The following is a 26,983-nucleotide window of genomic DNA, read 5'->3' on the forward strand; positions in this document are numbered from 1 at the left end:
TTGGCTTCTGGTTGAAAATAAAAAAATCATGTCATGACTTTTAACAGAATCAGAATCAGAATCAGATTAAGTCCTTGTTTGTTCCGTTGAGAAGAAACAGTTCTGATTTATCAGATTAAAAGTTTTCATTCTTGCGTGTATTCATCCTTAGTAACCGTCTCATCTTTGTCCGGATGCTCAGACCGAAAAAGGTGGTTACAGCTTGGATACTGTACAAGTACTAAAGGTATAATGAACAGGTTCTGAACATTAGGCTACAAGCTACAGCTGTGAGAACGACCCTTAACTCCGTCTCGGTCACATCCTCCGGCTGGTTGGATGAGTTAGGGATTAAATCTGAAATATAAAGTGAATGTTTTCCATTTCTCACTCACTCATTCACTACCGCTTATCCGAACTACCTCGGGTCACGGGGAGCCTGTGCCTATCTCAGGCGTCATCGGGCATCAAGGCAGGATACACCCTGGACGGAGTGCCAACCCATCACAGGGCACACACACACACACACACACACACACTCATTCACTCACGCAATCACACACTATGGACAATTTTCCAGAGATGCCAATCAACCTACCATGCATGTCTTTGGACCGGAGGAGGAAACCGGAGTACCTGGAGGAAACCCCCGAGGGTTTATATTTCTTAATATATAAAATGGTCAACATGTTCAATGAAACAGCATCGCATCTTAAAGAGGAGCTGATGAAGATGAATACCTGATCTATTCTAAACAGGAACAAGACTTCGTTTCTCCAAGAGATCCATCCAACTGGAATTGGACCCGTGTGAGCAGGAAAGCCTTTACGTTTCGGCCCGTATTCACTTCAGGCTCGACTCCAGATCCGGACATTGTGTCTAAACAGACGCTGGTACGCTGAGCATCTCTGCGTTACACCTTTTCGCTGGTGTTCAGATGAATAAAACGGCGGCGCTCTAGTCAGCGACTCCACCGCCGCACCGACGGCTCGTTTATCACCGGTTCCTGTAACTGCGTGCTGTAATACAGCGACACACTTCCACCTACACACCACCTAAACTCCTGCTGTCGTGTCACACTGGCTGCTTTCCGTACTGTTTTTCTTTCTAACTTTTGCAGCCGTTACAGAACGAAAGCTTTGTGTAGTTGTGAGTCACGGTGAACCGGTCAAACCTTTTTCTGTTTAATCCCCATGTTTGTTGTCCTTTATCCTCTTTACGGCTCGTGTGGAGATATAATCGAGTCGTGGAACTCGTTAGACGTTAGAGATATCGGTGTATTCTTTAATCTTATGGGGTATAAAGGTATATATATCGCCAGCAAGACCCTGAATTCATCCCACTGTCTGTGTGGGGTTTCCCATTGTGTATGAGTGTGTGTGTGTGTGTGAGAGAGTGAGAGAGAGAATGTCTCATCCAGAGATTAGTCCCAGTGTACACAGTAACACCAGCTGTATCTCAACCCTGACCAGGATAACGTTCTACCTCAATGAAGAACAATGAACGAAAACTCTGAGGTTTTTTTTTTTTTTTTTTTTTTTAAACACATTTGTACAAAATATTTAGCTTTTTTTTAGTGTGTCTCAGTGCAGGTGAAAGCCCCAACATTTCCCCCCACATGATGTACCTTATCCAGTCTCCTCTGCCAGCTGTCCTCTCTCTTCACCATCAGGTCGATGCAGTGCGAGAGCGTGGCCAGGATTCCCGCCGTAGTGGCTTTAAACGTGATGGCCTCGCCTTTAAAATCGATCCCGTTCAGGCCTTTAGTACTCAGAGACTGGAACACTACGGAGCCGAACATAATGACGACCGTTACTGCGTTTGTTAAACAGAAATTAAAAATAAATCTGGAAAAATACAGCATTCGAATGAGACAAATTAAAGGGGCGATATGACGTTTTTTAGAACGCGTTGCCCGCCGCCTCGGAGACGCTTCTGATTCCAAACTTTATCTGTTTGTTTATTTTATTTTTACATTATTTTACTCTGTGGAAAACACACATGCCTGATGGAGTGATATGGTAGAGAAATCATGGTAGGTGAAAATTATTTCTGGGACAGAAAAATAAATTAAACAAAATACTAAAATGAAGTAATCACCCAAAAAAACAATAGCAGTGTATAGCAGTAATATAAATTGGTGTTTTAAAGAGATCTGAACTTAAATTTGATCCACACACACAAAATACATTACCCTTTAAAGCCCCACACACACACACACACACACACACACACACACACGCGCGGGAAGTTTAAAGCTTATGACCGGATCAAAGATGTTCGTTTATCTAATTTATATCACAAACAATAAGCAAATTGTTCTGAAGTAAACCTAACCTTTTACTAACCTCAAAACCTCATGAGTTCCATGTTTCAGTCAATAAACAAACAAACAAACAAACACACAAAACAGGAGAAACTTACGCTTCTCTCTGCTGCCGTTGTGGTTGTGCAGGAATTCGCCATCAGTGCGAGTAGTAGGAAAGTCGTCTTCATCATCCTCCACAACTGGACACACAAACACACACACACACACACAGCATGAACTCAGAGACCCTGGTGGAAGTGGAAGGCAGTGACTAGAGCTGCCAGTAGATCAGAAGCACAATGAGACAGCAAGTGTAGAAATCCAGCACAAAACACAGCACCACAATGGACCTGCTCTTTCCTCCGAGAGAGAGAGAGAGAGAGAGAGAGAGAGAGAGAGGAGGCAGAAAAAGGAAAGAATGGGAGTAGAGGCGTGATCAAAAGAATGGAGAAAACAATGAGAGTGAAAGGAAAAGACAGAGTGAGAGATGACGAGGGGGAGGACTGTGAACGGATAAAAGAAGTAGTTGATTGTGTGCAGAAAGAGAGAGAGAGAGAGAGAAGGAGATAGAGAGAGGCAGAGTGAGAGATGGAGATATAGAGATAGAGAGAGACGGAGAGAGAGAGTTAGCAGGAGAAAGAGAGACAAGAGAGAGAGATATATATAGAGATATAGAGAGAGACAGAGAGAGAGAGAGAGAGAGGAAGAGAGAGAGGAAGAGAGATGGGGAGAGAGAGAGAGAGAGAGAGAGAGAGAGAGAGAGAGAGAGAGAGAGAGAGAGATGAAGAGAGACGGGGAGAGAGAGAGAGAGAGAGACGGAGAGAGAGAGAGATGAAGAGAGACAGAGAGAGACGGAGAAGGAGGGGGGAAGGATGAAAGAGGGGGGTGATGCAAAAGTAAGGAATGAAAAAGTGAGAGTTAAGGAAAGACAAAGACACTTGAGCTAAAACAGGAGAGAGATGGAGCTGTGTGTTCACGTCACGTCTGTTCTGTGTATAAAACCAGCCACTCGTCGCAGTTATTCTTATTTCACAGCAACCCGACAATCATTAGAATTTTATTATTATTATTAAACATCAACACATGAACTTTTTATCCGTCTCCAGTTATATTTAAGGCAGTGAACGTCTGTGAAACAATTCGTGTGATGTCATATCCAGTCTGCGCCCGTATTCGCAGCAGGAACTAACTGCCATAGCCGCTGTTCTAGGCGGCGAATCCGTCCTGACCATCAGACTCGAGGATTGTTGGAAAGTTATACCGATATGACGGGGGTGGGGGTGAGGGCCGAACGGTTTCCTGCGTTTCTGGATCTTTCCGAACCGTCGGCTGGTGTGTTGTACGTGGTGCTACCTGTGTGGCGTATTGTTAGTAACACAAAGGCGGGTGTTGTATTACAGTGTTGTCACGGTGTGCGTCACTCACTCTTATCCCTCTGCAGCTCGTCTTTGGACACGGCGTCTGAGCAGGCGTCAAAATATTTCTGCAGTGTGTCCACCTGCCTGCACAGGATGTCTCTGAACGTCTCCATCTCGGCTAGTTTCTCTCGCAGACTGTGGCCCTTCTGCAATCGCACACACACACACACACACACACCGTTTACTACAGAGTTCCAGAGTTATGGCTGTGCGATATGATGGTATAAGATCTAGTTGGTAATCAATTTCTCTGCGCTAAACTTCTCGGTGATCTCTTTAGAACTTGTGAGTCATGATTTGTAGAAATGTGTATCGTGATATGATATTTTTCAATCAGACTGTAAAGTTCTTTCTGGAAACTTGGGATGTGGAAGAAGGGATATGCGAAGCGTGGGGGTGAACAAAAGGTTGGAGCTGTGTGTGTGTCTCTGTGTGTGTGTCTCTCTGCGTGTGTGCGTGTCTCTCTCTGCATGCGTGCATGTCTCTCTCTGTGTGTGTGCGTGCGTGTCTCTCGCTGTGTGTGTGCGCCTGTGTGTGTCTCTGTGTGTGTGTGTGTGTGTATTTTCACACCTTAAAAGAGGACGTTGAAGTGGCAGAGTAGCTGCTGGTAGCTGAGGTGAGAGAAAGCATGGAGCCATGTCTCCTCAAACTGGACTCAGAGCCGTAACCAGACTCGACCTGGGGGAAAGAGAGAGAGAGAGAGCGAGAGAGAGAGAGAGAGAGAGAGAGAGAGAGCGAGAGAGAGAGAGAGAGAGAGAGAGAGAGAGAGAGAGAGAGGAGGGAAAGTTAGTAAGTTAATAAGACACTGAAAAACATGCAGCTTGTCATGTGCTGACATTAACACTTAAGGGAAGGAGACTTCAGCGTGAAACACATCCTATTACTTTAGAATGAATGAGGTGTTTGAGAATCTAACAGGGCTGTGATACAAGCTCGGGACGTTCTCACGTTGTAGTCCAGAACCCGAGGGATCCGAGCGGCCGCCTTCTGTTTACTAGCGTTTTGGTTGCCATGGTTTCACAAAGCAAAAATGTGTCAAAAAAAAGTCTTACACGGGATCGACAGGACAGATCGTTTCACTACAAATCTGTAAGTTGCACCGGAAGATTCCTCCAGAGACTCTTTATGAGTAACGGCTTAAAATAGAGTGTGTTAGGTGGCGTATAAACACGCGTGCACACCTGAGGCGAGGCGAGGTGAGGCGAGACAGGAGACGGAGCAAGACGAGACAGGCCCGGCTCGGCGTCTCATGCTCTTACACAAACAACGAGCTGACGCAAGGTGTTTCTCATGAAGGGAGAGAAATCATGCAACGGTGTGTGTGTGTGTGTGTCATATTCAGGGTGTGTTCACAGTTCATACTTTACGACACACTTCCATAAGCTTCTATTACTGTACGTTCTCGACTACAGAGCTCAGTTCACGCTCTTTTACGCTTCCTCTCCAACACGACTTCTCGTTACTCGTCTTACTAAGATCCAGGAAGCAGGTAAAGGAATGTAGAACGTTTACAGCTGCTAGAACACGAGTCTGAACAGGAACGAACCGGCATCGTGAACGTTCCTCGACGACGGAATAACCAGAATTATAAACGAGCAGAAAGACAATCGCCGCTCTGTGGGAGGAAGGAATGTGTATAGTTCATTTTCCCAAAAAAAAAACTTGACCAGGTACATTCTAATGACTGTATATTTCCTTCAGAAATAATACGTTTAGTCGTAGAAACTGGGTGTCGAATTTAACCAGATAATTAAGAAAACATTTTAAATATTTTTTTTTAAACCAACATTACGATATTGTTCTATTTATTTAGGAAAGAAATAATCATATAAACCCTAAAACACTGAATGTGCCCATTTTTTGTGGGTTGCTATAAAACAAGTGTTTAATACTTGGCTCAGAATGTAATAAAAATCAGTTCCTAACCCCAGAACAAATCAGCGTTATGGGCAGCGCTGATGAGATAACGTCCAACAGACACCTGTTTATAGCCAAGAGCTGACATTCACCTCATGATGAACTGAGGCGTCATGGTGCTACTTTGACACTAGAGGGCAGTGAAGCTCACTCGGTGTTCAGTCTCGGTTTCCAGAGTTAACTCCAGTTCAAACACAATCCTCCTGATCAACACCACTCACTCTTACAGTCGCTCCGGCCAATCGGCTCGGCTCACGGTGACAGAGACCCTGTAACGTAACCAATCACAGGCTTGGAGGAGTCTGAGTTTATCTGATCGATCGCTGATGAAATCTAATAGTGTAAAGTCAGAATCCAATCTAATATATATATATATATATATATGAGAGAGAGAGAGATACTGTGCGTGTGTGTGTGAGAGAGAGAAGCTGTGTGTGTATAAATGAATAAATAGATATGAAAGAGATTGCATGTGTCTGTGTGCGCGAGTGTGTCTCTGTGTGTGTGCGAGTGTGTCTCTGTGTGTGCGCGAGTGTGTCTCTGTGTGCGCGCGAGGGTGTCTCTGTGTGCGCGCGAGGGTGTCTCTGTGTGCGCGCGAGGGTGTCTCTGTGTGCGCGCGAGTGTGTCTCTGTGTGTGCGCGAGTGTGTCTCTGTGTGTGCGTGAGTGTGTGGTCTATGGCACTATATAACATTGATAAAGTAAATAAAAGATGAAATGTTCTGTTCAATTGAAATCCGGTTGGACTCCATTAATCACACACCCACGCTCATCCTCCCACACACACACACACACACCTTCAGATTAAATACACTTTTTTCCTGTGTGTGTGTGTGCTTGAAGGCTCTTTGCTGGATTTGCTCTTTCATGTGATCTAATTTGACTAGCATGACTCCTGTATTTCTTTCTCTCACACACACACACACACAGGTCAGGGTGTCCATCAACATGGCTCTAATGTGAGGCACATGTTGATTACCACACATAAACGACACAACACACTAAATACAGAAAACAAGGTGTGACTAACAGCGGAGTTAGCAATCAAACGTCAAAAGTGTATTAGTAGAAAGTAGGAAGGGTGAGAGTGAGAGTGAGAGAGATAGAGTGATACAGAGAGAGAGAGAGAGAGAGAGAGAGAGAGAGAGAGAGAGAGAGAGAGTGTGTGTGTGTGTGAGAGAGATAGAGTGATACAGAGAGAGAGAGAGAGAGAGAGAGAGAGAGAGAGAGAGAGAGAGAGAGAGAGTGTGTGTGAGAGAGATAGAGTGATACAGAGAGAGAGAGAGAGAGAGAGAGAGAGAGAGAAAGAGGACAGAGGTAGACAGATGCACAAATGATTGTGTTCACACACACTTTTGGCAATACAGTATATACACACACACACACACACACACACACAATTGTTAAGTGTGTTATTGTGCAGTAATTCAGCCGCACCCCAACACACACACACAAACAACCACATCTTTTTTGGCAGCTAACATGAGGAAACCCAAGCACACACAAACGTTTGCGTGTGTTTCCCACCTCTCCTTATTTTAGACTCCAGACTGTACATACATTTGTGTGTGTATCGACATGCATGTCTCTGTAACTGTATACATACGCCGGTGTGACCATATACGCGCGTGTGCGTGTGTGTGTACGTGTGAGAGACCAATACTAAGAAATGGTAAAGGATACCTGAGGTACATGTTTGTGTGTGATCCACATCCTGCACTTACAAACACACACACACACACACACACACGCACACGCACACGCACTGTGACTGTGCACTGTTGAAGCGGTCAACGAAGCTAGCTGATTACAATAATAGGCCACGCCCACTTGGACTCTCAGAAGGGTTTAAGGTTTAATAACTAGAAATACATCTAAAAAAAATCTCTTCAGCAAACTTCGCTTTATCATCAGGAATGCACCGAAATTACAAAAACGTCAGCGGAAGGCGGGGCTTGAGAAATTTATTTATTTATTTATTTACTTGTTTATTTATATGTTTCAAATTGATGCAGAGGACAGGAAAATATGCCATCACATTTAAGGTCCCCCCCCTTTTTTAATTTAAAATAGAATAAATCATATAAATAAAAATATTTATTCTCCTTGAGTACGCAGGACTCGCATGGGCTTAAAAAACAAAACAAAACCCACATTAACCTCTCGGTCTACGTGACTTGTCACAAAGTCGCAGGAAGACGATCTTCGAGTGTTTGTAAAAGCCGCACGTATCGTCCAGGCACCGAGACAAGCTCCGTTAATGATGACTCTCGGTTCCCCTCGGCAACACGAGCGCCATGGCAACGCTCACACGATGACATCGCTGGGGCAGAAGGCAGATGGCCCAGACAGGAGTCCAGAGTAACGTGAGGGTAAAGACCTCAGCAGTGTTTTTATTTCTTGTTATTTAAACTCGTGGTAGCATTTTATTTAAATGGACCTTCATAATGCCTTTATAACACGTTCGTAAGCACGGAGTAGAGTTTCTTTTATATTAAAGCTTCGTTTTACAAACATTAAGGCGGTAAACGCATCTCACGACAAAAGTGTGTTGCGAACAAATGGTGAGCATTTCTCTGGGCAAAAAGGGAAGTGTTGCGTCGTTATGTGCCGACCAATCAGACTCCTCCGTGTCCGACCACTTGCAAAAAATCAGCGTGGAACGAAATACAGAAGAGGTTTTAATACACTTTCAGAGATTTCTGTCTGAGCAGAAGTGCTTTCACTTTGAGCCGAAAGCGCTCTGAGCTTCACTGCGGTAAGAACTTGAGGTTAGGGGGAAGTGTTGGATGGAATGATGTCGGACTCACCCTGTGCTGCTCGATGGAGTCGATCCACTGGTGACGGTGGTCCGGGTCCTGAGCTCTCAGGTACCACACGCTGTCGTTAACACTGATATCCAACCTACACTCGTCAAACTCGTGGGGCTGTAAAGAGAAAATATGAGAGAGAGAGAGAGAGAATTTTAATTACTAGTAAAAAAAGATTTGTAATATATCTGGCACTAACGATAAGCTTGTGAACTAATTCTGATGATTCTCCCATGCAGGATAAAATAAAATAAAAAATTTGACGTTAACCAACGTCGCCACAAAGTTTATGCCTCTCGGGCAACGTTGGTGCCGAGGTGCCACTCTTTTACGTTTTAGCGGTAGAATTGATGATTTTTCTGATCCCTTTATATTGTGATAATGTTTTTTTTTCTGCCCTCCAAGTCTACATATGTACATTTAAACTCTAAGCCACGCCCCCAACTGAGAATAACGTTTGTTTTTGTGGAAACCGAGTTCGCCGGCCTAGCGGCGTAAGGACAGAAAACAGCTAAGTGCATTCCCATGATCCCCTGCCAACGCGCTCTGGTCTCGTGGGTTCTGCATCGTAACTGTTAAACCTACAGAGCGCTAACGCCAGACAATACTCTACTGTCAGGAACACCGTCACCTGACTGCATGCGTCGTGCTTAATCCTTTCTCGAGAGGACGATGCTTGTGAGAAGAATAATTACGAATCGTCGGGCCTGAGGAGAAACAGATTAGCTGTCGGTCGGTAGGAGAAACCCTACAAAGCAAAGCTCGAACTGCTGCTTTAATTCTTTCGCTTTGACGGGGTTTATTTTCAGCCTGGAGGTCACATCTAAAAAGCTTCCGTGATGTGTGGGAACCAGCTGAACGTGGCTGATGGTGAGGGATGGGAACGGAAAAACGGAGGGATGGGAATGGTGTCAGGGTGGGCAGCGGGATCACGCTGAGCAAAAACAAACATCATCGGGCATCAGTACAGAGCTGAGACTGAACATGTCAGTGTGTTTGGTTTTCTACAGTGGTCTTCAAACAGGAAGGATTTTATCACCACAAGCCTGTTATAAGATTCATCAGGGTGCTGTTGAGTTTCTGTATGTAGAGTACAGTGACTCTGTGTTCAGCTGTTTGTGAGCAGGGCAATGAGAATGATGTGGGAGGGGTTTGTGAGCCAAACAATTCCCACATCTCTACAATAACACTGGAACAAAGATTAAACCTCTGTGTGTCTGTGTGTCTCTGTGTGTGTGTGTGTCTCTGTGTGTGTGTGTGTGTCTCTGTGTGTGTGTGTGTGTCTCTGTGTGTGAGTCTCTGTGTGTGTCTCTGTGTGTGTGTGTGTCTCTGTGTGTGTGTGTGTCTCTGTGTGTGTGTGTGTGTGTGTGTGTGTGTCTCTGTGTGTGTGTGTGTGTCTCTGTGTGTGTGTGTGTCTGTGTGTCTCTCTGTGTGTGTGTGTGTGTGTGTGTCTCTGTGTGTGTGTGTCTCTGTGTGTGTCTGTGTGTGTGGGTGTGTGTGTGTCTCTGTGTGTGGGTGTGTCTCTGTGTGTGGGTGTGTCTGTGTCTCAGTCTGGGTGGGGGGTCTCTCTCTTTGTGTGTTTGTGTGTCTCTGTGTGTGTGTGTGTGTGTGTCTCTGTGCGTGTGTCTTTGTGTGTGAGTGTGTCTCTCTCTCTCTCTGTGTGTGTGTCTTTGTGTGTGTGTGTGTGTGTGTGCGCGTCTCTGTTTGCATGTGTGTGTCTCTCTCTCTAAAGCCCAGAGTGTCCACTTTCGCTTGAGACGTTAAGCGCGACGATGCAGTTTAAGAGCACAAATAAATTCGTCCGACACTCGATGACTCGTCTGTTTCGTTTTGGATGTTAAAAGCAGACGCATGACGAGATTCGAAACTATCCACAGACTTTCTTTTCTGGAGTCTAAAGACTAAGAGTGCGGAGTGTGTAGTGTAACAAGCAGTCAGTACTCATGAGTCCGGTCATCGTCTGGGGGAAAACGGGAAAGTCGATGACTCAGAGCTGATGAACTCACTCTATTTCTGTAGAGTGATGGATGAAATTGAGAAAGAAAAAAAAAAAAAAGGGAAACGAAAAAGAGGAAGGAACAGAAGTCGTAGTAAAATGTGAGAAATACAGCAGGAATAAGAAGAATGAAACTGAAGAATGCGACGACGTCGTGATCCTACGGTCGCATGCTGGATATTTTCAGCGAGCTGTTAAATCAACGTTAAACTCATTTGGTTTCGGTTTTTGTCGTCTGCTGAACGTGGGGTCGAGGAACCCGAAGGTCCTGAGCAGGAAGTCTGGATTCTGGACGAGGTGTTTTTACACAATGTACTTTTTAATCCATTTATAGTTACTTGATGTCTGAGAGACGAGTTAGTTCCCGTTCTCAGCGGCTATAAAGTCGTTCGGAAAAAAAAAATGCCTAAAAATAAAAACAAAAACAAACGTAGGTTGTCACATGACCACGATCATAACCAAGTCTCTATAGACTTTCCCATCGCAGAAAACCCGTACCCTAAAGTATTAACATTACTTTGTTAAATAAAAACACAGATAGTGTTCGATTACATAAAGCGTCTGCTTCTAGTAACCCTTAAAGACTTTGTTAATACGAACCTGTTATATTTCTAAACACAGCGGGAAAATCGTTCAGAGACGATTTTATAGACGATTTTATTTTACCTTCCGACCGATCGGGATCGAGAATTCGACGGCGCCGTAGAAACGTTTCGAACGCAGAAGGTCCGATGGTTAACGATCGGCTTCAGCGCTGTGTTCTAAATAAAACATCCAGAGGTTCACACTGAAAAGCAAAAGCCCCAAAAAAACCGTGACGTTTAAATGTTTCCGGACGCGTACGAGCGTCAGGAACCGGGAAATGAATCAGTTCCATATTGGCACAAAGTCCAGGCCCGATGAAGGAATGTACCTTAAACGCAGGAAGGGAAGACTTGCTCACGATCCTGTACTTAACGCTTATCAGTGTATTGTTTAGTTTGTGGTTTCAAATGAAGCCATGGACCAAATGAACAAACGGTAGATGACGCGCGACGGAACAACGTTTTGTATTTAAGGGGTAAAACCTTACAAGCGAGCGGTGAAGTCTTGATCAGAGCAGGTCCTCGGATTACAGGAGAAAAATCAAGTCAGGTTTTGTGCGCCGGTCTGTAAAAACGGAGCAGGACGACGCCAAACTAAACATTTTAATTAATCCAGTCTCACCTGATGTGCAAAACCTCCTTCGTGTTACTACTTCGTTACGTTTTTAACAGCTAACAATTTTCCTTTTACGCATTTTAAAGTTCCCTCCGCGTCGATTGCACGGTTACTGTATAAACACACGACCTTGTGTTACTTTACTTCGGGTTGGAACACGGACGATTTCGACAGACTTCGTTTAACGTGCACGTTCTAATAAGATACCGTTTCCATAGTAACCAACTATAAAAATCGTAGCTTAACAAATAAAGGATAAATGTTTAATAGTCGGTGTGGTGATTTTTTTTTTTGGTGACTGTTAATGGAACGGTTGTTCGTTTCTCGTCTGTTCTGTGAACGTTTCGTATTAAATAGTAATTATAACGAGTGACGTGAAGTTGGTCAATAAATTAAAACACGTCGCCAAATCGTTGTGGTATAAGAGGAACGCCGCGTTCCAATACAAACGCTTCATCACAAATGATCGCTCTGCCTGTGGGAGCCTCAAATATTCAAAATTTTTTAAATATTAATAAAAATTCAAATGCGGCTTGAGGGACCAAAGAGAAATAGATTCACTGGCTCTAAAGTGCAGGATGTGACCTCTAACACGCGTGGACACACAGGAAGGAGCAACACAGGAAAAGGATACAGGTTTCCTGCTTTCTATACCAAAAGAATCCTGAATTTCATCACTTCCTAAAACCCTCGATGTTAAGAAATGAAATTGGACGGAGTTCCCGTTCGACTGCAAAGTTTCTCTCGGTTTCTGTTTGCAGATCCGTGCGAGTTGAAGACTGTTTCTCACTTAAGCACGCTTTCACACAGACCTGCTGGAGAACTGGGTTTACAAGATAAACCGAAACGCTACAGCTGTGTGAGAAACACACACACACACACACACACACACACACACACACAGAACACGCCTGGTCCAGTTCAGCGCCTGCAGCTAATTTTTTAATGGGTTAATAAAGTTCCCAAGGTTTCTTATTACAAATACAAAAAAAAAAAAACGAGTGTCAGGAAACAATACGGTGATTCAGTATGTTAACACTAACCGGGAAAAAAAACAAACAAAACTAGTCTATAGCAAAGCTTCAGACATCTCAAACAAACAAAACAATATTTAGCATGTTAACGCAACCTTCAGTCACAATTATCAGGGAATTATCTTGTGGGCGTGGCCTTTTCAGACGTTTTTTTAGGGGTCCGATGTGAAATGTGAGTGTGAAACTGGGTGTTTGGGTTGTGTGCTCAGCTTCATTACTACCTTTGTGAGCGGGGAAGCGAGAAAGAATTTCGGACCGGTGGAAGCCGAGTGTTTGGATTACGGGACCTTATAAACGCTGAAGTCGTGTCAGGAGCGCAGGAACGTGCTCGGACTCACAGTTCAGCTGATGAACGGATTCGTAATCGTGTGGACACGCTAATTAGTACAAAGTGTAAGTAGGTGAAAGGTCGAGGGGAGGAAGACGAGTGTGTGCGTTTCTAAGAATGCGCAATTCTGTGAAAGAATATGTAAGTGTGTGTGAGAGTGCAAGTGTGTGTGCAAAAGGGTGGAAGTGTGTGTATGAGAAAGTATGAGTGAGTGCGTGTGTACAAGAGTGTGTGTAAGTGAGTGTGTGTATGTGAGAGAGAGAGAGAGAGAGAGAGAGAGAGAGAGAGAGAGAGTGTGTGTGTGTGTGTGTGTGTGTGTGTGTGTGTGTGTGTGTGAGTGAGTGAGTGAGTGAGTGAATGCGTATGAGAAAGAGAGAGTGTGTGTGTGAGTGAATGTGTGTACAAGAGAGAAAGAGTGTGTGTGTGAGTGAGTGTGTGTGTGTGCTGGTGTACAGATGTGGGCTACAGTCAGTACTGGAGTGGAACCAAAACCACTCAACGAAACTCAGCTCTGGAGCAGGCCCAGGTTTTAGCATGTGACAGCACAGGCAAGCGCATGCACACACACACACACACACACACACACACACACACACACACACACACACACACACACACACACACACACACACACAGACACAAACACAGACACAAACACAGGCCTTGAGACTGGCCTGTTTTTTCTAATCACTGCGCTGAGGTTTTGGCAGGCTCTAGTTTGCACACACTCCTTAAAAAAAAAAAGATCAAAACATCCCACAACCCCCCCACAACAACCCCCCCCCCCCCACACACACACACACACACACCAGCATTGACTTTTTAAAATGCTCTTGACCCTCAAACGACGAATTCAGCAGCTCTGTCTACAAACAGCCGTACCTTTATCAAATATTCAACAAGTCAATACGAACGGAGTGTGTGTGAGTGTGTGAGTGTGTGTTCTTTGCTTCCACATGGGATGGAGCTTAATAAGTCCTGCGTTTAACCAGTCTGTGCTTCACTTAAACCCTTGGGGTCTGAATTAAAATCATTAAGTCCAACTGGATACAAACAGAAATCTTCAGGAGTTTAAAGCTCGCTGTAACGCGTCTGTGAGACAATCGTTAAAAAAACTCCACCATATTTTACACATATTGTGTTAACTTAAAAATACTCTGTATATCAGTGATGGACATGTCATTAAAAAAATAAATCAATGCTCTGCTTAAAAAAACGTCTGACTCGTGAGACACTGAGGCGAGGCATCATGGCAGCGGCCTTCGGGGATCTTTCCCTAAAACTCCCAACCCCTCCGATGTCCCCCCCCCCACACACACACACACCCTCGCTGAGAGCCAGCTGTAAACTCTCACACCCTGATTGCAGATCTTTATCTCTGCTCTAAATTAACCAGTTCAACGTTGAACTGCGATCGGATCGAAGCAGCCGCAGAAGCTCAGGGTCGAAAGTCAACTTTAACCCTCACCTGAACTGATCCTGAGAAAAGAAACAGGAGGTTTTTATTAAGTTGAAACATGAGATGTGATTATTTTGGAAAAATTAATTAATTAAATTAAAATTAGCCTCCTTTACTAAGTCTAATGCACAGAAGCCACAGATCCTTCACTGAGACTGAGGCACAAAAGCCTCCTCTGTTTGACACATAGACCACACCTCCTTAAAGAAGATTAATGCACAGAAGCCATGCCTCCTAGACCGGAAACGAAAGCCAAGCCACGCCCCTGCACTGGAAACGAGAGCCAAGCCACGCCTCCTACACTGGAAGCGAGAGCCATGCCACGCCCCTACATGGGAAACGAGAGCCAAGCCACGCCTCCTACACTGGAAACGAGAACCAAGCCACACCTCCTACATTGGAAACAAGAACCAAGCCACACCTCTTACATGGGAAGCTAGAGCCATGCCACGCCCCTACATGGGAAACGAGAGCCAAGCCACGCCTCCTACACAGGAAACGAGAACCAAGCCACACCTCCTACATTGGAAACGAGAACCTAAGTCACGCCTCCTGCACTGAAAACAAGCACCTAAGCCACGCCTCCTGCACTGATCAGGAGGCACAACGCCACAACTCCACCAGTTATACAGACACATTTAAAAAAAAAAAAAAAACGTCCTTCACAGAAGCCACGCCTCCTCCACCCAGGACCCACTTTTGAGAAGGTTTGCTACACAAAAAACTGCGTTACCCAAATAAACAACCACCCAAAGCGCTGGGACGCACAGCCCATCTGTTCCTCATCGACTGGTCTTACGGAAGTCTGCGTTTCTCCCACGCCGTCTGTTTGTCCTGTATAAAACGAGAAGTTCTTTAAACCCCAGAGTTCTTGCACGTTCTCGAAGAATGTGTTTGAGGTTGATGTTCTGTTGATGCTGAAAAGCGGGACAAAGTCTCGCTAGGCTGTGGTCAGGTCACTCTAACGTGTTATATCCACTCGAAATATTGAGTGCTTCACCTCACCACGTTACTTCCTGTTTCAGATGAATGCTACACTGTTTGTTAATCTGATCTCATGTTACAGAATTGAGCAGTGTTTCATACAGACTACAGAACAAACATCTAGGAAGTCTATACACACCTCATTACACTCTAAAAAATATATACACATCAAATTAATTCATCACACTGTTACTGTAGTTTGTATTCTGGTCCTGGGACCAAAACAAAATTAAAGGTGCGGTAAGTGACTTTTGGGAAGTCGTGGCCTAATGGTTAGAGAGTCTGACCCCTAACCCTAAGGTTGTGGGTTCGAGTCTCGGGCCGGCCACGACTGAGGTGCCCTTGAGCAAGCATAAATGCCCACTCTGGGTGTGTGTTCACGGTGTGTGTGTGCACTTTGGATGGGTTAAACGCAGAGAACGAATTCTGAGTATGGGTCACCGTACATAGCCGTATGTCACTTCACTTTCACTTTCCAGGTGCCGTCAGGATGTTTTTTTGTTTTGAGACGCTTGACTGCAGCTGCGTAACATATTTACTCCCCATCTCATTTTTTTAGCTGAAATCATCACCACTGAGGATCTGTTGAAGGGTTGGTCGATGTTTTTAAGCAACTCTACAATAAATGACGCACTGCTCCTTTAACGGCACTCGACTGACGAGGAAGTGAAGCACTGGATCAGCATGAATGAGATCGGAACGAGTTCCAGCTCCTGAGACTGAACTGAAGCTCTGCAGTGTTTAAGCGCTGAAGCATTACCTCAACACACACACACACACAGCACAGAAATGCAAACACACACCACACCCACACAGCAGGGAGTCGTGGGGCTGTTGTGTTGTGATTCATTTCACTTCCCATCAACTAAAAGAAGTGTGTGTGCGTTCGTGTGTGAGAGAGAGAGAGAGAGTGAGAGAGCGTGTGTGTGTGTGAAAGAGAGAGAGAGAGTGTGTGTGAGAGAGAGTGTGTGTGTGAAAGAGAGAGAGAGCGAGAGAGAGAAAGAGAGACAGAGTGTGTGTGTGTGAGAAAGTGAGACAGAGTGTGTGTGTGAGAGAGAGAAAGTGTGTGTGTGAGAGCGAGAGAGAGAGAGAGAGTGTGTGTGTGTGTGTGAAAGAGAGAGAGAGAGAGAGAGAGAGAGAGAGAGAGTGTGTGTGTAAGTCGATACACCACGTTTAAGATTAAGAATCTCCTTTCATGTTTCCATGTTTTTTTTTACTATCGCTTCATCTAACCTCTTTTGTAACCTTCCATCTTTTTCCCGTCCTGTCAGATATCTTTTCCTCCCCTCCGTCTTTCCCCTCGCCCTTTTCTCAAAAACACACCCCTCCTGCCTAAACATGTGATAAGCAGCACTTTAAAGAGCGCTGGAGAGTTTTTGTGGACCTGTTTGATCCCAGAGCAACCTCTACCTACCGTGTCTACTGCGGCACAGAGACGTCGCTGTCATCTGGAGAAGGGAATGTTGGATCATTTAAATAAATAAATAAATAAGTAAGTAAATAAATAAATAAATACAAACACAGGAAGAGAGTCGTCCACTTCTGTCATGCAGTCATGTACTGCAGGTTGGTGTGTCTTAGGTCGAGGAAAGGCCTTATAAGCGCTCTCGGGTGACGGCTTTTTTAATCCTTTTCACGCGAGTCTGATTCTTGGCGCGTGCTGTGATATTGTTGAGATGAAAGTGTCGAGTAAACGAGCGTGTGATTAGGAAAGCTTTTGTTTTTCACAGCGAGAACAGAACCTAACACACGGGGCTCCACCCACGTCCAAAACCAACTTTTAAAAGCGCTATTGTCTTTTTAAAAGCGCTAAGTGTCCTGAACAACCAGTGGGTGGAGACTCGCACTTGCTAGGGTCACGCTAGGGTTGTCGTGTGAAGACACGACTAACGGTTTCACTGGTAGGCGTCCACTAGTCGGCGTTTCGTTGTTGGTCTTTTAGGTTTACTAGCTCACCAGCAACGTGTTAATTTCTTCCGCAGCTTTATTCTTCTTGTCGAACTACTACTCGTCCGTACGTCTTTTCGAGAACTGATGGCAAGAAGGAACCAGAGATGCGAGGTGGGAAACTGACCACAAATTGTTCTGAAGACTCATTCGAACTCGTCGCTGGAACCGCGTCTTTACATCGGCGTAATTAATTTGCATACCGCTGCACCAGAATACCTCAGAACCTCAACAGGCACCAAGTTACCTGGCAACTATCGTTTAAGCGTCCGCAGGAGGTCACTTCTGGTCGTAACAAATGTACAAACACGACTCCGATGCACCGTATCAACGTACTTTGCCTTCCCTGACCTTTGAGCCTTTTTCCCCTTTTTTCGCCAACACTAAACGCGCTCGTTTATCTCGTTAGACCTTGCGAGGACAAGAAACACTCCTGTAAAAGCTTGAGAAGTTTTTACACCTTGAGAGCTGACAGGATGTTAAATGTTCTCGCTAAAAGGGTACCAACCGGAGCCAGGTCAAACTCTTATAAGCATGTTTGTGTAAACATTCGCAATAATTTATAGGACAAGCAGCTACCTGTTTTTTTTTTTCTTGTTTCGTTTTGTGGCAGATGAGTAGGTTTAAGATCTAAAACTTAAAATAAACATTCGTTTTAACTGATAATCTCAAAACAAAGGTTTTCATTTGGCGTACGTCGAAACCTTCGGAATTTACGACGGTAAATCGCTGGTAACAAGAACACGAATTTAGCTGAACGTTTTATGCTAGTTGGATTATTTAATGAGAAATCCAGCGTAAAAATCACCTCGGGTTTAAACGATAAGAGAAAATATTAAACCACGAGTTTGTTTAGATTGTATTTTGAGGTAAAACTATACCCTCGTCCTCGTTTCAGGTTACGTTTTCTACCACGTTTTACACAAAAACATGCCTCGGAGTGAGGAGACCGGACCGGAGCGCGCGGCCGAAGAGATTTATAATTTCTCCGTCGCTGGATAATAATTTAACAAACACAAAACACTCCGAACAGACATTACAGTGTAATGTTATTGCTGCAGATTATGAGGACACGGCAACTCGCCAAAGCTTCTGTAGCCGGCGCGTTCACAGCAGGCCTCATCTCTCTGGCCTCCGAAGCCGGACATCACTGACACTAAATGCAATCACGTCCCATAGATTCGTCCGGCGCATCAAGGTAATGATGATCAGCGTCGGCTTTTCCGCCACTCGCCTGCTAGCGCTCGTTAAAGAGAGGCAGACAGTCTGGAGATTTATGTAGAGCCTCGTCTCTACAGCCTGGTCTATACTCCGCTCTATCGACGTGCATTACTCCTGCTTAGTACGGCGCTCAGAAATGACACGCAACTCCACTTCCATTAAAAAAAACAACACGCTGCACTTTCACAGGCAGCTGCATTTACATTTACGTCCATTAACAAGGGGAACAAACAAAACAAAAAAAAAAAAACCAGCGTCGATGCTCCCTATTGAGCGGCTGATCCGGGTTATTTTTGCTCATCCGATAAATATCCGTCATTACCTTAGATAGCACTGTGTTAGACTTTAGGTTCGCTAGCTATGACCAATATGACGCTGTAGGCTAGGCTATGCACAAAAACTAGTTTTATCAGTGGGGATTTATGACACAACGTGGCTGACAGGAAGGTGTTTTCCGTGTTTTCTGCAACAGGCCCAAAGATGCAGCTCTTCACCTCTCGCTGCTCTCCGACTCGCCTGTAAACATTTTCATTCTCAAACTCCAAAATGCAAAACGTGACCTCGGAAACTGGGCCAAAGAATCAAAAGACGTAGAGAAAAGTGGACGCCGAGTAGCAGCGGCGCAGCAGCCACACGCTATCCTGTGCTCGATGATTTATTTTTCTGGACAATGAGAAAGTAAACAGACTAACAGAGCTTCCAAATATGGCTCATTGTGTCACCGGGCGTCAGTCGTCACGCTCAGACCTGGAGTTAGCGACTCTCCAGAGCCTCTTCTGGATGTAAACAGCAGGAGAAGTGGAAACGTAATTCTACCATGCCTCGGTGGAAAACGTGTACCTCTGTCTGACATGCAGCACGGATTAGCGCTACAAGATTATAAACAGAGACTGGGGACACTAATCTGATTCGTCTTGTCAGGAGGGAGGAGGGTTGGAGCTAGCAGAGGAATTAAATAAAGGAGAAACTTTAAACGATGTAACTGAGCGGAGGCGTGATGGCCACTTTGCTTTGCTCCGTATGAAAGTACAGCGAGCCAAGTTACCTGGAATGATTGACAGTTCTGAATATGTTTTTTTATTTCTTTACACGCTACGTCTGAGAAAGAATTAAACCCTGAAGTAGAATCGAATGCGTCTTTCCTCTGTCTCGTTTCGGAAGAGTCCACATACACGCGAGTGTATTCATGAGTTCATATATTCACTTCATGAGCTTTAGTGAATATCGAATCTCCACTGTGGTTTACGATTCGTGGTTTAATCATTAAGATGCCGGGGCGAAAGGCTGCAGGCCGTAACATTTACCTCAATCTGTTTCTATGACGACTAAACCTTTGCTCCTTCTCTTTCTTTTTTAATCTTGTTCCCCCCTCCTTTCTCTTTCACTGGCGCAAGACAGTGCTGGCAAAGTGCGGCCTGCTTACCCCGAGTCACCTGACTCGCTAATCTTCAACCTAACGTCGTTTTCGATGCTTTTTACCCAAAAAAAAAAAAAAAAAAAAGGAGTTTCTTTCACACGTGATTGGGCGAGCGATCGGGCGAGTGAGCGGCTAACACGTGGCTCCATCAATATTTGTCAGCGCTGAAAAGAAGTCGAGTGCCAGGTAGAGGTGATAATGATGCTGCTGCAGGTTACGGCGGTTTCTCGCTTGCCAGGTATGTGTGTGTGTGTGTGTGTGTGTGTATGTGTGTGTAAGTGCAAATGGGAGGACAGCTACCGCCTGTCTGTCTGGCAGGTTGCCCGTAGCTGATGACAGCATCTCTATCCCTGAGCGATTACTGAGGCCACCCAGATTAAACTCCACTTTACGCGGAAGGTGTCTTGTGTAATCCAGGAGTTTCACACATTAAATCACAAGGACCTGAGTAAAGAATCCTAACACACCCCGGAGAAGAAGAATAAAAAAAAAAAAATAGGTAGAAAGGTTATGCAAATTAATACCAGGTTTCTGCTGCGGTACAACAGACAAGACACAAATATTCTGTAACTAAGCCAAAGACTGTTGTTTAAACTTCTAAGCTTCTGGAGCAGATCCTGTTACGGAATGTTTAATAATAATAATAATAATAATAATAATAATAATAATAATTAGAAGAAAAAGAAGAAGAAATCGAGTCAGAAAGCTTTCAGAATTCCATACTGCTTATTTTTTTCAGGTCTTTCAGGTCCTGTGAGTAAAGGAATGACAGATCGCTCTGGAGGAAGTAAATCTGTTAACTCAAAATCTTCTCATCTGTATCTCTATATCACTTACACACACACACACACACACCATGTCTAAAGCCCTGTTCAGACTGTATTAGTTTTTATCTGAGGAGGTGACACAAGATTGCCAACAGGAGTAATTCTTGGTCTTTGGATCTGTCTAAAAGAGTCATTCGTTGTACCAGCTCCGATCGTCTTCTGTGCGATGAAGTTTTTGGACCTCCGCTGAGATGAGGCCGACTCTGTGAGAATCCTGAGACATCTACAGATCTACCAGCTCCAGTTGGACTCTGTGATACTAAAGAGGAGATCTGAACTCCATGTGATCCCTACACCAATACAACACTTGTCTGACTATATTTATAATCACACCATCTAGTGTCACCCATATGAGGATGAGGTTCCCCTTTGAGTCTGGTTCCTCTCAAGGTTTCTTCCTTTACCAATCTAAGGGAGTTTTTCCTTGCCACTGCTGCCTGAGTCACCTCAGACTTGCTCATTGGGGATAAATACATATACGTACATACACACTGTGAACTATATTTATTTAGAATTTTTATTATATTACTCCTTATGTTTATCTTCTGTGCTATGTTTATGTTCTGTAAAGCTGCTTTGAGACAATGTCCATTGTAAAAAGCGCTATACAAATAAACGTGAATTGCATTGAATTGAATGATCATGATTTCTTCTAGGAAATGAGCAATAAACCCAAATGGACACGGTGATCCAATTTACATCTGAAATCCTGTCAGAAATGCGGTGTGATGTTTGCGGTTTACTATAAAAGACAGCTCACGGGGTGGTCGCTCTTTCGTCGTCGCTAAGAATCAAAATAAAACAAGCGATTTGTCAGAGAAACTACGTTTTTGGAGGGTTCTCGGTGACTAGCTACTGTTGCCATAGAAACGGTCTAGAGTATAGTGCTGAGAAAAGTTACAACCAAAACGAAAAGCATCAGGACCGCTTCACCCGGGTTCTTACCGTGATGACGGCTTTGCTGAGGCAGAGCGAGCCCCTGCAGCCGTACTCCCTCTCGTCCTGAGACTTGTAATAACTCAGAGTGTTGTTCTTCAGCACGACCCAGCGATCCTGCCAGCCGTGGATGTAGTTTGTCCACTGTGGATGGAGGAAAAGAGGACAGGGAACAACTTTAGACATTTTTTACAACCCGATATAACATACAGCCGCTACGCTACGACTGCAAAACAAGTGTTCGCGTCTGCTCAGCCAAGAGGGCACAAAGGTCACAGCTGTACACTCTGGGAGTTAAGGGAGTTTTCTCCTCTCACCACATAAAAGATCTAAATTTATAGATTTTGCTATTTATTTATTTAATTTATACTTTTTTTGCATTACTACTTTAAAAGGAACGTACGTGGAATGTACCGGGATGTGGTGCATCCGTAAATCCATTAGAACAGATAAACCGATTCATTCGTAGTTTAATTATAATCCTTATTTCAATTCCTTTGACATCACACAGATCACATTTATAACACTACGGTCTCCACAGTAACGAAACTCGGTCGGCTTGGTACAAACGTCCCAGAAAACAGACGCTAATAAGCTACTGCGAAATCGCAAAACGCACATGAATAAACATCTTATTTATAATACATGTTGAATTTATTCTTGTCATGTCACAAGAATGTAGACGGTTCACACCCGTAACGCTGGGATCGGCTTTATTGGTATTATTAAACATTTTCTGCGCTAAATTATCGATCAATTAAAATTCTATATGACGTAACTGATAAATGCTCGATTCTGATTGGTCAAGAAGCGTTTCTATAACAGAGTTATTCCAGTTTCATGATGTTCTTTCTTTTCTTAACTTTAAAGACACAGATGAAAAACAAACAAATAAATAAATAAATAAATAAAAGATTAGTGACGATATTACTTAAATTATTATTTTAATGAATTTAATTTACAGAATTTAGGACACATTTATCCAAAGTGACTTACATTTTTCTTATTTTTTATACAACTGAACCATTGAGGGTTTAGGGGCCTCACTCAGGGGCCCAACAGTGACAGCCTGGTGGACGTGGGATTCGAACTCACAACCTTCTGATAGGTAGAACGGTAAAATTTTAAAAAACTTATATTTCATTTTTACTAAATTATTTTGGCGACAGCAGTGACGAAACACGTGACAATTAATTTAGAGTATAATAATAAAAATAAAAAATAAAAACAACAATTACGTAATTAAGAAGCTCCGTTAAAACCTTTAATGACGTTTCAGTCATCATTTCGATACTCGTTAGCATGTAGCTTAGCCACATCACGTTGGCCTCTAGTAACCCCACCGTGAACGTACGTGTCGGTTTAATCCACATAACACCGTGTACACCACATTTTGTCCTTTATTTCCATCACGCGTCTCTTTCTGAAACGTTAAACGTTAAAAACAAAACCGAAAATCGTTATTATTTGGATAAACACGCGCTATAAATGAGGGTTAGTCAATATTCATCCAGTATTACACGAATATAAGGCTGATAACACTGACATCAGTCGACTGTTTTATTCACAAGGATATTATATTTATTATTATTTTTTTTTTTTTAAATTATTTTTATTTCAGCTGTGTTTAGCACGTTTAGCTAGTCAGCTTGTCAAACAGAACGGTAAAATTGGGCCGCGTCCTAAACGCGCACTCGGTCCCTAAGTAGGGCGCCTACGTAGTGCGCGAGTTCTCATCGTTGATATCTGAGTTAAACAGACTGTAAACACTGCTTAGGTTTGTCCGTATGTATAACATTGACTCACGTGTAAAGCCCCGTGAGCGTGTTAAACACTAAATGGAGTGAGTGTTTTCTGACATACTGTTTAGTGCACTTGTATAAGATTTGAGACGCGGCCCATCGGTTGTAAACACACGAGTTTTTTTCCTGCCCCTTTGACGTTACCTTGCTGAGGACGCCGCTGAATTCAGCCACCCCGCCGCCGTGAGGTCCAGGATCCGTGTCCAGGTCCTCCTCAGAGCCGGACGAGTTCCAGCTCTGGTTGTCTGACATCTGTTTGCCGTTAGAAAGCGGACTGGAGCTCATTCCGACAGCGGAGTCGAGTTGAGCCGAAAAGAGCCGAATGCGGTTCGGTGGCGCGCGTGCGAGTGTGAGCCGTGTGTGCTCCGGTGTGCCGCCTTCGCATCTAAAATCCACCTGCAGACCAAACGTGTTGATTTCATCAGACTGTAGCTGCCTGGTCAGCTTTGTGAGTGCAGAAATAAACGATCTGTCGCTGTAATGCAGCTCATTTACCGCCCAGCTGAAAGGAGGAAGCTTTTTTAGCTGAGAGCCTCACAAGCCCCGCCCATTTTCTCCTCGTCGACGCCCACTTTCTCCTCCTCCACTGGTCTCGTGCGCTGTAGTTAAGCTTTTCTTGATGAAAACAGTCACCAGAAAACGTCGAATAACGACAATATCCGCCTACACCGTCGTATCTACTGCATGCGTACACGTTCACGACTGACCACGTGGTCGAAAAGCACACAAATAGCGAGTTATAATGCTTCCGAATCCGTCTGCAAACGGTGTTTTGAAAGAAGGACAAGAGCAAAAAAAAAAAAACAGACGCCGCCATATTGGATGTGACGTAATAAGGGGGGGGTGTTGTGTTCAGGTGCAGGTTAATGACTGACAGGCCACGGGAACGTAGTTATACTTCATACATGAGGGAGAAAAAAAACGAATTGTGTAGAAACCGAATCATAACAAGATATTTCACATAACTGTCAAGTAAAAACGTTGTCATTTTATGGTATTATTCATGAGATAAACCATCAAAATGCACATCATCATCATCTAGTGCTTGCTAATATTATGAACAGCAGCTACGTTAATTCCTCTCCACTGCTCATCTCGTTCTACCCGTCCCGATTCATCCAGAAATTCTACCAGCTCCGATTGTCTTCCGTGTCATAAAGATTTTGGAGCTCCACCGAGATGAGGCAGACCCTGTGAGGATCCTGAGGCAGACTCTGTGAGGATCCTGAGACAGACTCTGTTAGGATCCTGAGGCAGACTCTGTTAGGATCCTGAGGCAGACTCTGTGAGGATCCTGAGGCAGAATCTGTGAGGATCCTGAGGCAGACTTTGTGAGGATCCTGAGGCAGAATCTGTGAGGATCCTGAGGCAGAATCTGTGAGGATCCTGAGGCAGACTCTGTAAGGATCCTGAGGCAGACTCTGTGAGGATCCTGAGGCAGAATCTGTGAGGATCCTGAGGCAGAATCTGTGAGGATCCTGAGGCAGACACTATGAGGATACTAAGGCTGACTCTGTGAGGATCCTGAGGCATCTAGAGATCTACCATCTCCAGCTGGACTCTGCGATACTAAAGAGGAGATATGAACTCCATGTTGTCTTTGAGGACAACAATCACCTCTTCAATACAACATTTATCAGACTGTATATTTATAATCACACCCTCCAGTGTCACCCATATGAGGATGAGGTTCCCCTTTGAGTCTGGTTCCTCTCAAGGTTTCTTCCTTTACCTGAGTCAGCTCAGACTTGCTCAATGGGAATAAACACATTTAAATATATCTAATATTAATCTTGAATTTTGTATTCTAAAAATCTTTATATTATTTTTTAGAATAACCGTTTGTTCTTTGTTTATGTTCTGTAAAGCTGCTTTAAGACAATGTAAAAATTGTAAAAAAGCGCTATAGAAATAAACCTGAATTTAATTGAATCAAAACCTCAGTCAGGGCTTTAAGGCTGCTACGTGTGTCTGTATAAACATATTAGAAAACGTACCAGTGTTATTTTTAATTCAATATCTTTTACATGAATCTTTAATTCAAATAATTTCTTGCCACTCAGTGGCCTTTGTTAAACACTTTGTCCTAACTAATCCTACAATGATTTAGTCAGTGCATGGTGGTTACTACATCACCTTAACACAACAAAAGGCTGTCAAACAGCCAAGTGATTTCAATAGGACTTTATCTTAGACGAAAGGTTATATCTTACGGTCTGTCAACAATTAAATCAAACTTCCAGAAAGAACTGTTAGCCACAATCAGATTGAAGGTAAACAAAGAAATATGATCTGCAGTAACTTCTCAGTGGGATTGTGATCAAAGTTTATGCAGCTCGCCTCATCTCAGATATCTAAAATTGAAAGCAAATGCTCTACTTTTGGAAAGTCAAATCTGCTATGCAACTTTGTGGTTTTACACAGATGGTGTTGGAAACAGTGACTTTTAACACCACAAAACCACACTGTTTTGTTTTTGTTCTTTTGAGATCCTGTCAAATACAAAGAAAAAGGTGGGTTGGCAGCCCGAATACTCTTTCTGTGCCTCCGTCATCATGTACTTCAGAGACCAGTGGTGGAAAAAAGCTGGCGAGTGGATGAATGAAAAAACAATACTGGATAAACAAGGGGCTGGATTAATGATAATAAGATTAATAAATATGAGCTCGATCAGAGAGATCAAATGGTGAAAGATGGGAGGATAGATAGATAGATAGATAGATAGATAGATAGATAGATAGATAGATAGATAGATAGATAGATGACCAAATGAATGGCTGGTTTGACCTTAGGCTGGATGGACGGGTGAGTGAATGAATAAATGAGAGCTAAATATAAAGATTGGATAAAGAGATAGATGGCCAGAAGAACACATGGAAAATTAAGTGGGTGTTTTAATACTGGATGGATGGATGGATGGATGGATGGATGGGTAAATGAGTGAGTAGAGAAACAGATGAACAGACAGATTGACAGAAAGGTAGTATGTGTACAGTTGGATAATGATATGAATCAAATAGTGGATAGTTAGGTAAATAGATAGATGGATAAATGGATGAATACCTGAGGGGATGGATGTATTTATTGATGGATCAGCAAATAATTTAATACAGAGAGACTACGTTTTATGAAGTTTTATAAAGGTTGTCAGAATGCTTTAAAACCCACCTAGTGCCCTACAAATAAGCTCAAACCGGAGCCAAATTCTACCCATCATGTGCAGACCATGTGGTTCTAATGTGATCCGTTAGGTGGTAAATCTGTCAGTGCTGCAGATCAAGTATTATGACAGTGTCAGTCTCAGTGATGACAGAAATATTCCTCTAAATATTTCCATACACCTCAAAAATATATTCAAATTTAAACAAGAAATACAGTATAAGGGCTGTTTTCCCAAACAAC

The 26,983-nt window shown here is 43.6% G+C and overlaps 1 protein-coding gene across 2 annotated transcripts in view; it reads right to left on the reverse strand.

Moving 5' to 3' along the window:
* cert1b (ceramide transporter 1b) overlaps window positions 1–24,332 on the reverse strand; it is a 33,475-nt gene extending 9,143 nt beyond the window's left edge. Inside the window, exons 1-7 of one of the 2 annotated variants that reach the window (XM_060890486.1) lie at window positions 23,726–24,332; window positions 21,789–21,923; window positions 8,431–8,547; window positions 4,276–4,383; window positions 3,713–3,851; window positions 2,404–2,487; window positions 1,607–1,764 (exon numbers count right to left, since the gene is read on the reverse strand). In XM_060890486.1, the coding sequence (XP_060746469.1) occupies window positions 1,607–1,764; window positions 2,404–2,487; window positions 3,713–3,851; window positions 4,276–4,383; window positions 8,431–8,547; window positions 21,789–21,923; window positions 23,726–23,866 (882 nt within the window). In that variant the 5' untranslated portion in view covers window positions 23,867–24,332. The remainder of the gene's footprint in view (window positions 1–1,606; window positions 1,765–2,403; window positions 2,488–3,712; window positions 3,852–4,275; window positions 4,384–8,430; window positions 8,548–21,788; window positions 21,924–23,725) is intronic. The other variant, XM_060890487.1, reaches the window with a different exon arrangement.
* Between the last annotated feature and the right edge of the window lie 2,651 nt (window positions 24,333–26,983).

The sequence above is a fragment of the Tachysurus vachellii genome, chromosome 17 (assembly GCF_030014155.1).
Source record: "Tachysurus vachellii isolate PV-2020 chromosome 17, HZAU_Pvac_v1, whole genome shotgun sequence".
Taxonomy (NCBI): Eukaryota; Metazoa; Chordata; class Actinopteri; order Siluriformes; family Bagridae; genus Tachysurus; species Tachysurus vachellii.